This window comes from Tasmannia lanceolata, unplaced genomic scaffold (assembly GCF_043159265.1).
Source record: "Tasmannia lanceolata isolate RefF3 unplaced genomic scaffold, GAP_Taslan_0.1 ptg000002l, whole genome shotgun sequence".
In the NCBI taxonomy this organism is placed as follows: domain Eukaryota; kingdom Viridiplantae; phylum Streptophyta; class Magnoliopsida; order Canellales; family Winteraceae; genus Tasmannia; species Tasmannia lanceolata.
Genome location: NW_027518679.1, coordinates 8820624 through 8831957, shown reverse-complemented (window position 1 = coordinate 8831957; position 11334 = coordinate 8820624). Strand labels below are relative to the sequence as shown.

The window sequence follows — 11334 nt, the reverse complement described above, 5'->3', positions numbered from 1 at the left end:
CTTTGAGCAACTTATTTCCTCTCAAGTTGTTCCAGTTAAATCCATCTTAGGGGAGAAAGGTGTGTCCATTAAGCAATTGGTCAAATTGTTTGCTCAGCCTGGTAAGCTAACCAAGGAATTCAAAACCAGCCGTAGTCATGCCTTGGTTTTGTGTGTCTACTCCAAATGGTTACTTTCCCAAGATATCCATTATGCTTCCCCTAAACTTTTAGACTTTGTATATCAAATTTCCAAAGGGAGTAATCCAATCCCCACCATGCTTGCAGAAACCCTAAATGGATTGGATGACATTGTCAATGGAGTCCGTACCACTTTTGCTGGATCCTCAGTCCTTCTATACATTTGGCTCTGTTTAAAACTCCAAATTTATGTACCTTTACAAAACAAAGACTTTACCTTGTCCAAGTTTCACCAATGGGAACACAAAACTTTTTCCTATACTAAGGCTGAATGGATTGAGTGGTTCGCTTCCCGTCAAGCTGACCAAATTGCTTGGTGGTTCCCTGTTTATCATTAGTTTGTAACCCAGACCCGAGCTAATAGAATTGTCCAATTTCTTGGTCTGGAGAAAACCTCATTCTATATCCCGGACCGTATCTTCCGTCAGTACGGAGGACTTCAAACTAAATGTTTGCATGGGGATTTTCGAACTGAGTTTTATCTCCTTGCACCTGATCGTCCTCTTGTACAATTCAATCGTCATATTGCCGAAGAAATCTGTAGAGATTGGGATCATAAAGTAATGCTATCATCGTGGAGCTTGCAAGGCAAGACTTATTGTGGAGTATCCGAGGGGTATTATCAGTGGTTATTGGAGAACATAAAAAATCGTAAGCCTAAGAGGGCTAGGTTGGAGGAAAAAGATGATTGAGAATCTTCATCCATCTTGTCCTAAGCATCTTATAGTTCATAATTTCTTTGTTATGGTTATGACCATGTTATCCTTTATGTTACCAGTTGATCTTTGTAATCAGATCGAGTTTTATCAATGAAAGTGTGTTTGTTTTCTCCTATCTATATTTGCTCAGGATGTCTTATTTCACTCATCATTCATTTAATCTAATATGTTCATTTCCATTCAGGATTTTGAAAGAGACGCTCCATCAAAAGATAACCAGTCCAAACCTACCTGGTCTAGACCTTCCTCTGTCTCTAGACTTGTCCGTCATTTTGACTCACCTATAGCATCCAGAGAATCTTTATCCCCTACACTTGAGTTACCTAACTCATCCGAGTCTGACCTAATGGCTGATTTAACTGATCCCATGGTGGTCATACAAGAAATGTTGAGAAACATGTCTCGAGATATATCGGGATTGAAAGAAGAAATGGCTGTGCTAAAATCCCAGAATACTGACAAGACCTCTACTTCTAGAGCGCCTGTCATCCAATCTACTCCTTCTGCATTTCCTAACCTCAATAGACCTCATATTCCTCCCGTGGAGATTGACCTTGACGAGGATCAGTATGCCGAAGAATATTGTGCTCCACAGACGAATAAGGAGAAGGAGTTATTCAGTATGTGTCAGAAGATGGCTAAGGAAAGCATGAAGTTCCAAGGGCCGAAGAGGTTCGATATTTCTGAGTATTTTGAGACTCCTAGTGTTACTTTGCCCCCAAAGTTCAAGGCACCAGATTATGATAGATATGATGGAACTGGGTGCCCGAGAAACCATGTCATATGGTTCATAACCCTCTCTCAGCAGCACGGGTTGAGTCGTGAACAAATGGCTCAGCTATTTCCCATGTCTCTCATAGGAATAGCTAAAAAGTGATTTCTGAGATTGAAGGCAGAAGAAACCAGAACTTTGGACGATATATCAAACTTGTTTGTTGAACAGTTTTCGATGGAGGAGGGGATCGAGATAACAAAGAGAGATTTGAAGCAGCTAAAGCAAGGTCCCCAAGAAACTTTCACGTTGTTTATCAGGCGCTGGAGGCGCAAATCTGCACAGTTGAGTCAGAGGATGCCAGAAGAAGATCAAATTAAGTTGGTGATCAAAAGTCTGTCTCCACAGTACTTCCGTTTCATAGCACCACAACACTATCCAACTTTTGATCATTTGATAAAAACCGGCACCCAGACAGAGGATGCTATAGCTAAGGGCCTCAGAGTAAAGACATTGTCTGATGTGCGAGAAGGCAAGAGGCCTATGGCCCCACCTAAAGAGGTCCATGCGATGAAGTATCTTAAGCCAGCTTTTAGACCAGAGGTCAAGGCTGTTGCTGAGGTGGCCAGACCAGTAAGGAAAAATGTTTTTAGGCAATTCGATCCACTCCCTTACCCTTTACCCATGATATTGAAAAAGCTGATAAGGGATAAAAAGATAAAACTTCCGGATCTGAAACCTGTGCCAAATCCATTACCACCATACTGGAGGCTAGATCAACATTGTGAGTATCACAGGAATTCTGGTCATTTGACTAAAAACTACCTTGCCTTGAAGCATGCAATTCAAAACATGATTGATAAGGATGAGCTCGCAGTTAAAGGGCCAAATATTACTCAGAATCCTCTCCCGAATCATCGTGCTGCTCCTCCTCCTGCAACCAATGCCATCTTTCTGGATGAGCCCGTCCTTGATCCCTCTACTCTTATATGTGCTATCATGTCAGATAACACATATGTTTTGGAGTTTGACGAGGAAGAACTTGAGGATGTGAAAGGGAAACAGCCGTATGTATTGTCATTCAGTGACATCGAGACTGCGGAGTCCTCTTCATCTCGATCATATCTTCCTCATTATAATGACATGGGGGAAGGAAGGAAGACCGCATACGTTTTAGGGATGGATGACTTTGAACAAGAAGATGTCAGAATTCCTTACGTTTTAAGTATAGATGATGATGAATTATTGTTGCTAGATGATCAATGTGATGAGATGCGTCACATGACTAGGGGAGGGCGAGTCTTTAAACCTCCTGAGTTGAGCGCTGATAATCCAGCTGAGATTGCAAGGGCTGCTGATGGCCAGAGGCAGAATCGGCTTGTGGTAAGTGAAGAAGATGATAACCTTCTGAAACAGTTGAAGTAAACCCAAGCGAACATCTCTGTTTGGGGTCTCTTGATGTCATCTTCGAAGCACCGAAAAGTGGTGCTGAAAGAGCTAAACTCTGCTCAGGTGTCTGTTGAGATAACTCCCGACGAGCTTGTCGACGTAGTCTCCGTGGCTAGAGCAGTGAAGACTCTTTCATTCACAGACAGTGATTTGCCCCCAGAAGGGAAAGACCATACGAAACCGCTCTGAATTACTGTCATTTGTAACAAGAAGAAGGTGCCTGAAGTCCTTATTGATAATGGTTCTGCACTGAATGTATGCCCACTCAGTACAGCGACTACTCTTGGTTTTGGACCTGAGAGCTTTGTCCCTTCTGATCAAGGTATTCTAGCTTATGATGGAACCAGAAGAGATGTGATCGAGACTCTAGTTACAGAGGTACAGATAGGAGGAGAAGAATTTGATATCGAATTCCAAGTGTTAGATATTAAAGCCTCCTTTTTGTTGCTCTTGGGGCGTCCCTGGTTACATAAAGTCGGAGCTGTCCTATCCACCTTACATCAGAAATTGAAATTCATTCTGAACCATAAGGTGATCACTGTTAAGGGAGACTCGGATTTTGAAGTGGGTCAGATTTCGCAAGAATTGACCATGGGAAAAGCGGGAGATATTAGTTTGACTGGTTTCTCCTTGGAAGTGGCGACTATAACTATTGAAGAAGCGATGAATGAAGAGATCTTCTTCTTGAGCAGTACAAACTCCAAAGTCGTCAGAATGATCCGTCTACAAGGTTACATCCCGGGTGCAGGACTGGGCAAATACCATCAAGGTATGACTGAGTGGCCAGTGTTCAAGACCTTTAATGGTTTGTTTGGGCTTGGGTATGAACCGACCAAGGCAGAGGTCAAAGAGATGAAGCGATACATGTTGAAATGGGCAGAGTGTCGCCGTAGAGGTTTGGACTTGCCGATGGGACCACTTGATTTGACTATGAATGGGAGGTTCCGCAAAGAAGGATCTGACATTCCATTCTGTGGCTTTGCTGAAGCATAGAAAGATGAATCTACAGGACAATGGCTACCGAGCTTTGAGATTTTCTTTGACTTAGAGCTTGATGATGAGTTGACTCAGAGGCTGAAATAGACTGGGCAGATGCAATGGGGCTGGATGCACTGAGCTCCCTTTTTCATGAGAGGTCACAGACTGTGGCCGTGATTAGCAAGAGCCCACTTGTACTGAATCTCACTCATCTTATCACCCCGGCCGAGGGACCTTTGACTAACTTGACCTCTCAGGTCCTACCTCAGGTTACTTTTCAGTCCTGTAATTCTCCCTCAAAAGAGTCAGTTGTTCATAGGTATGTGTCGGTCTCTGAGTCTTTCATTTCTAATGATTCTTTTAATGCAGGTACCGTAGAGATCAAGTCTATTTATGAAGTCGATGATGAGTCCATTTCTCCTAGTGAGGTCAAGTTGGAGGCTATTTCTGCTGATGGGCCTGACGTTTCTTCTTTACATCTGTTTGAGTCAGTTGGCACTGAGGTCAACTTGTCAACGAGTCTGTAGATACATTTCATGAGTCCATTGTAAAGCCTGATGTAGGCCATTCATCATTGGATGTATTCAATTCTAATTTCAAAGAAATAAAGGGGTTTTCTTCTGTGTATATTCCTGTTTCTATTTCATCTACTGAATTTGCTTTAAAATCTGATAATAATAATGATAATCAAGACTCCCCCTCTGATGAGGATGCCGACGAAACTTCCCCTGAAATCAAACATATGATTCAACAGGAGGAGAGTCGCCGAGCAAAACCACTCGAAGAGGAAATTGAAATCGTGAATATTGGTGATGAAACCTTAATTTGGGAAATAAGGATTGGCAAAACTTTATCTCCTGAGGAGCGCAAGGATTTATTCACTCTACTTAAAGAGTTCAAAGAAGTTTTTGCTTGGTCTTACGATGACATGTCGGGATTGAGTGAGAAGATTGTTCAGCACAAATTACCCTTAATCCCTGGCATTAATCCAAAGAAGCAAAAGCTCTGAAAACTCAAAATTGAATGGGAGTTGAAAGTTTATGAAGAAGTCAAGAAGCTTCTAGAGGTGAAATTCATCCAAGTGGTTGAATACCCTGAATGGCTTGCTAATGTAGTACCGGTGCCTAAGAAGGATGGGAAGGTTCGAATGTGTGTTGATTTTCGGGACCTGAACAAGGCAAGTCCAAAAGACGATTTCCCATTGCCGAACATTGATCTCCTGGTGGATAATACTGCTGGACATGCTCTGTTATCCTTTATGGATGGGTTCTCATGATATAACCAGATCAAGATGGCACCCGAGGACATGATGAAAACAACGTTCATTACTCAGCGGGGTAGTTACTGCTACAAAGTGATGCCGTTTGGTTTGAAAAATGCTGATGCTACTTATCAGAGGGCTGCAACTACTCTTCTTCATGATATGATTCACAAAGAAGTCGAAGTCTATGTAGATGACATGATCGTTAAAGCAAAGACTAGACCAGAGCAGACAGTTGCCTTGAGAAAATTCTTTGAGAGAATCAGGAAATATCAGCTTCGCCTGAATCCAAACAAGTGTGTGTTTGGAGTTACATCAGGGAAACTCCTTGGATTTATGGTCAGTGAAAGAAGAATTGAGGTGGATCCTCAAAAGATCAAGGTAACCAGGAAATGGAACCGCCTAAGACAGAAAAGCAGATCAGAGGTTTCCTTGGGAAAGTTCAATACTTGAGAAGGTTCATATCTCATTTAACTATGACATGTGAACCAATTTTCAAGCTTTTATAGAAGAATTCCTTGAAGAAATGGAATGAGGAGTGTCAGGAAGCTTTTGAAAAAGTTAAACAGTGTTTATCTTTGCCTCCTGTTTTATCTCTCGTTATTCCAGGCAAACCATTGTTGTTGTACTTGTCTGTCACAGACACAGCAATGGGTTGTATGCTTGCTCAGCAGGATGCAGGGTCTAAAAGGGAGAAGCCAATCTATTACATCTGTAAGAAGATGCTAGAATATGAGTTAAAGTACACTGTTTTGGAAAAGACTTGTCTAGCATTATTTTGGGCTACCCAAAGGCTTAGGCACTATCTGTTATCGAACAAGGTATTTTTACTGTCACGGATGGATCCGTTGAAGTACTTGTTTGAAAAACCCACCCTTACAGGAAGAACCGCAAGGTGGTTGTTACTGTTATCTGAGTTTGACATCACTTATGTCACTCAGAAGTCTATCAAAGGACGGGTTATAGCAGAGCAGTTAGCTGATTCTCCTACAGAGTAGAATATTTTTCTAAAAGCTGAATTTCCTGATGAAGAGATCATGGATATTGAAGAAGAAACTCAGAATACCAAATGGTCGATGTATTTTGACGGATGATGGGACACAAATACGGCGTCATTCTCAGATATCGCCACGTGTCGTCCATGCACAAGGAGAGCCTAGCCATCATGAAGAAATACGTTGGAAAATAGTAAAGACCATGCAAACATGACAAGTGTCACCGTCCAGGCCTCATCATCACAAATTATGGAAGGAAAAGGCCGGCAAAGCCACGCGCGCCGGCGAGGCAGGGGGACGGCCCAATCCTGCAAAGGAAGGCTTTCTCTCCATAATGATGAAAAGGGCCGCGCACCTCCCTTTAAATGGGAGGAAAAGGAAGAACAGAGAGGATCCACATTTTTTGGAAAGGACTTTCCCCATTCTCAGCCCCGCAAAAAGCAACCGGAAAAAGAGGCGAGGCAATAACAGAGGAGACTAGGAACGCAATCCTACTCTCCCTGCTAGTCCCCTCTGACCCGCCCATTCACACACCCAGAAAGGAACCTGCGCGTTGGCCTTGGTAACCCTGATCAAAACCCCTTCCCCTTCTCGCTGTCCTTTATATTGATTGGTCGAAGGATCTGACTCGTCCGGGACCCACCCCGGACCCCCTGATCCCCTTTGTTTGTGATTGCAGACCCCGCGGAGGCCCTCTACCGACCGCGCGATCACCGACCCGGATTCAGACGCCATCATATTGGCGCCATCCGTGGGACTCGTCGAGTACTCAACGCCTTATGGCGATGAGAAACCACACCCAACAGCAAGAAACAGGGGTAATAACCAGGAGTCAAGCTCAGCTCGCACGAACCAACACCTCAAGCTCCCGAGAGCCCAACTCACCACTCTCGGGCCGACACCAGCCCTCCTCTAGTACACCGCAGATGGTCCCCACCATGGAAATGTTCAACGAACTCCGCCGAGAACTACTCCAACGCTTGCCTCCTCCGGCCCCAGAGAGGCCCCTTACAACGCAGGACCAGACAGAAGCCTATGACGAAGGCAACGAGGAACAGCCAGGGGAGCGTCATCCCCGGCGAAAGTGAGCACCGACTCACCGGACGCCGTCCCCATCAACGAATAGCCCTTTGCCCCCCGCAGCTAGGGGACACCAGCGAGACAGCGGGAAGCAGGCTATGCTAAGCCGCGCTCCCCCTATCTAAGTTGCCCGTCTCCAGGAACCGCCCCTGGTTCGGGCGGAAGAAGTAGCAACCTCAGGGCAACCGCCCAGCGTGGATCCGATAGCCGACTTGCAGAGGCAGATTCGAGAGGTAAAACTAGAAATGAAGAAGCCCTACGCCCATGGCATCCTCGACGAATGGGAAAGGGAAACGGCATCCCCATTCACCTCAGAAGTCTTAAAGACCCCAACAGAAGCAGGCATAGAGCTCTCCCGTTTCGATCTGTACGACGGAAGCACTGACCCTCTCAAGTTCCTCCAAACTTTCAAAAGGGTAATGATGCTCTAGGGCGCGTCGGATGGATTCATGTGCAGAGCCTTCGCCTCCCTGTTAAGAAAGACCGCTAACGACTGGTACATGAGATTGGAGCCCGACTCCATCGCATCCTTCCACGAATTCGGAAGGAAGTTCAGCGCAAGATTCGCCAACAACCGCCTCCGCCATGATCCAGCGGACGCCCTCTTAGCCCTCCGGCAGGGAAGAAACGAGACCCTAAGAGACTTCATGTTAAAATTCAACGCTGAATTGGCCCAACTTTCTAACATGGACGTCCAAATAGCGGTCACAACACTAAAGCACGCCACCACCGATCCAAATCTCAAGCTGCATCTCACCCTCAAGCCACCACGGGACCTACAGGAACTTGAATCCAAGGCTGACAAGTTCGTGCGAGCAGAAGAAGCCTGTGCCCGAGAGCAGAACCACCCCGCCCCCGATGAAAGAAAAAACAACGACGGCCGAAGGATCATGAGACCACGGGCCGAGGAGAAACAGGCGAGCCGGAACCCCATCCCCGTCTTCGAAAGACTGGGAAGTGCCCCACTAAAGGTTCCCCTCTCCCACGTCCTACTAGCTATCAGAGATCAGGGTCTTCTGACCCCCCCCCAAGAGAATGGCCACGGACCCAAAGAAGCAGTCCACCAAAAAGTTCTGCGAATTCTACGGGGACCACGGCCACGAAACTGACCATTGCTTCCACCTCCGCCTCCAGCTGGAAAGGCTGGCTGAAGAAGGGCACCTGAATCAATATCTCAGAAGCCCTGGCAGAAATTCGCGCGAGGTCCAGCATCCACCCGACGAGCCCAGAGGTAGGCTTCAGTCACCCAATAGGCGCCGGTCCAACAACCGTCGCCGATCCGCAAGCCGACACCGATTCCCTAGCAGGCATCGCTCCTGAAGCAGACATCGATCCCGCAGCAGACAAGACACACGCCGCCACCAGCGCCCCCGGAAAGAAGAGCCCTCCGAACAACCGCAGGCCCGCGAACAGCCGCCCACCATTATCGGAAAAATCAACATCATCACGGGCAGGCCGGCAGCAGGAGGGCCGACAACAGCTGGTCGGCGGGCGTATGCGGAACGGGTATTCTCCATGGATATGCCTTCCACAAAGGCCCGAACAGATCCGCCCCGTGAGGACCAGATCATCACTTTCTCCAACAAAGACCTCCACAGGCTACAAGTCCCGCATGACGACGCACTGGTCGTTAGGCTAGTCGTCGCCAACTTCGGCATAGGAAAGATCATGGTCGACACAGGAAGCTCCGTCAACGTGCTGCACCTCGGGACTTTCGAAGAGATGAAACTGGGAAAAGAGAGGCTGGGACCCGCGAAGTATTCCATCTAAGGTTTCTCCGGTACGTCCGTACGGGTCGACGGCAAGATCAACTTACCCGTGACCTTTGGGATGTACCCCTTCCAAAAAATCATCCTGACCACCTTCATGGTCGTAGACATACCGTTCACTTACAGCGCCATAATTGGGCACCCCGCTCTAAGAGATTTGGGGGCAGTGGTCTCCACCCCCCACCTCAAGATGAAATTCCCCACTCCAACCGGAGTAGGGGAGGTCCGGGGGCAGCAGATGATAGCACGCCAGTGCTACGTAGCAAGCCTAGGAGGAACCAATGCTCCGGCCGAAAACTTCACAATCGGTGGTGAAGACCCCCAGCAGCGGGCCCGCACAATTAGAGGAGAACCCGCCGAGGAGCTAGACTCCATCTCCATAGCCCAAGATCAGTCGGAGAGACGAGTCCAGATCAGTTCCCTACTAAAAGGCCCCCTGCGAGACCAGATGATCGACTTCCTCAGAACCAACGAAGACATGTTCGCATGGTCCGCCAAGGACATGCCCGGGATACCCAAGGAGTTAGCCGTTCACAAATTAAACGTGAACCCAGCCCTTAAACCCGTCCGGCAGAAGAAGAGGAACTTTGCGGTAGAACGTCAAACTCACATAAATGCCGAAGTGGAGAAGCTACTACAAGCCGGGTTCATCAGAGAAATCCGGTACCCCAAATGGCTGTCTAACGTCGTCATGGTCAAGAAAGCTAGTGGAGGCTGGCGGGCCTGTATAGACTTCACAGACCTAAACCGGGCCTGCCCAAAGGACCCCTACCCCCTCCCGCGCATAGACCAACTCATCGATGCCACATCCGGGCACGAACTCCTCACCTTCTTGGATGCATTCTCGGGTTACAATCAGGTAAAAATGCACGAGCCCGACATCCGGAAAACAGCGTACATCACCGATCAAGGCGTCTACTGTTACACCGTTATGCCCTTCGGGTTGAAAAATGCAAGCGCCACCTACCAGCGGCTCGTAAATAAGCTATTCCAGGCGCAAATCGGAAGAAACGTAGAGGTGTATGTCGACGACATGCTGGTAAAGAGCTTGGAGTCCTCCAAACACATCTCCGACCTTCAAGAGACTTTCAACACCCTACGACGAGCCCGAATGAAGCTGAACCCCGCAGAATGCGCCTTCGGGGTAACCTCCGGAAAGTTCTTAGGGTTCATGGTTAGCCAGAGAGGGATCGAGGCCAACCCTGAAAAGATCCAGGCCATCCTAGACATGGAGCCCCCGACAACAGCGGTAGAAGTACAAAGGCTCGCGGGTCGAATCACGGCCCTCGGCCGATTCATGCCAAAGTCGGCGGAGAAGCATTACGAGAATTCGAATGGACCTCGGCCTGCCAAGAAGCATTCGACGCCCTGAACCAATACCTTCAGACACCACCCGTACTCGCCAAACCCGAGCCGGGGGAAGAACTCTTTCTGTATCTGGCCATCAGCCCCACGGCGGTGAGTGCGGTATTGGCCAAGCAAAGCGACAAGAAGGAACATCCGGTGTACTACGTGAGCAAGACTCTCCACGGTGCAAAGGTCTGGTACCTAAACATAGAGAAATTCGCCCTCGCAGTCGTCAGCACCGCCCGGAAGCTCCGCCCCTACTTCCAGGCCCACCCCATTGTGCTTCTGACCGACCAACCCCTAAGGAAGATTCTCCAAAAACCAGAGACCTCGGGCAGGATGGTAAGTTGGGCCATCGACTTGAGACAGTTCGACATACAGGTCCGCCCGAGGCCAGCTATTAAATTCCAAGCCCTCGCTGACTTTATAGTGGAATCCACGGCCCTGGCCGCGGAACCAGCAACAATGGAAAATGGCGAGGGCCCCACCGAACAGACGGTTCGCAAAGACGTGGCGCCAGACTCAGTGGAACAGAGCGACGAGATTCATTGGACCTTGCACGTTGACGGCTCAGCAGGCAAAACACGGCACGGAGCGGGAGTGGTCCTCCATGGCCCAGAAGGATTTACACTGGAATACGCCCTCAGGCTAGATTTCAAAGCCTCCAACAACGAGGCTGAATACGAAGCCTTGCTAGCAGGACTAAGTCTAGCTGCAGAGCTCGGTGCGGAAAAGTTAAAAGTCTATAGCGACTCCCAGCTCGTCGTCAACCAAGTAAACGAGATATACGAAGCCAAGGGCCTCAGAATGAAGAGATACCTCCAGAAGGTAAAAGAAAAATTGCA

General features: G+C 47.8%; 1 protein-coding gene across 1 annotated transcript; it reads left to right on the top strand.

The window, feature by feature from the left end:
• Positions 1-1847: 1847 nt before the first annotated feature.
• Positions 1848-4052, top strand: LOC143888034 (uncharacterized). Its single transcript, XM_077392323.1, has 2 exons — positions 1848-2993; positions 3270-4052. The coding sequence occupies exons 1-2, from the start codon at positions 1848-1850 to the stop codon at positions 4050-4052; spliced, it is 1929 nt and encodes a 642-aa protein (XP_077248438.1).
• Positions 4053-11334: the final 7282 nt, after the last annotated feature.

What these genes read in the sequence shown, in the direction of transcription:
- LOC143888034 (XM_077392323.1), top strand. Translation starts at nt 1,848, where the DNA reads ATGGAGGAGGGGATCGAGATAACAAAGAGAGATTTGAAGCAGCTAAAG. An exon ending in AGAGGCAGAATCGGCTTGTG is followed by an intron (nt 2,994 to 3,269) that starts GTAAGTGAAGAA and finishes ATTTGTAACAAG; the next exon opens with AAGAAGGTGCCTGAAGTCCT.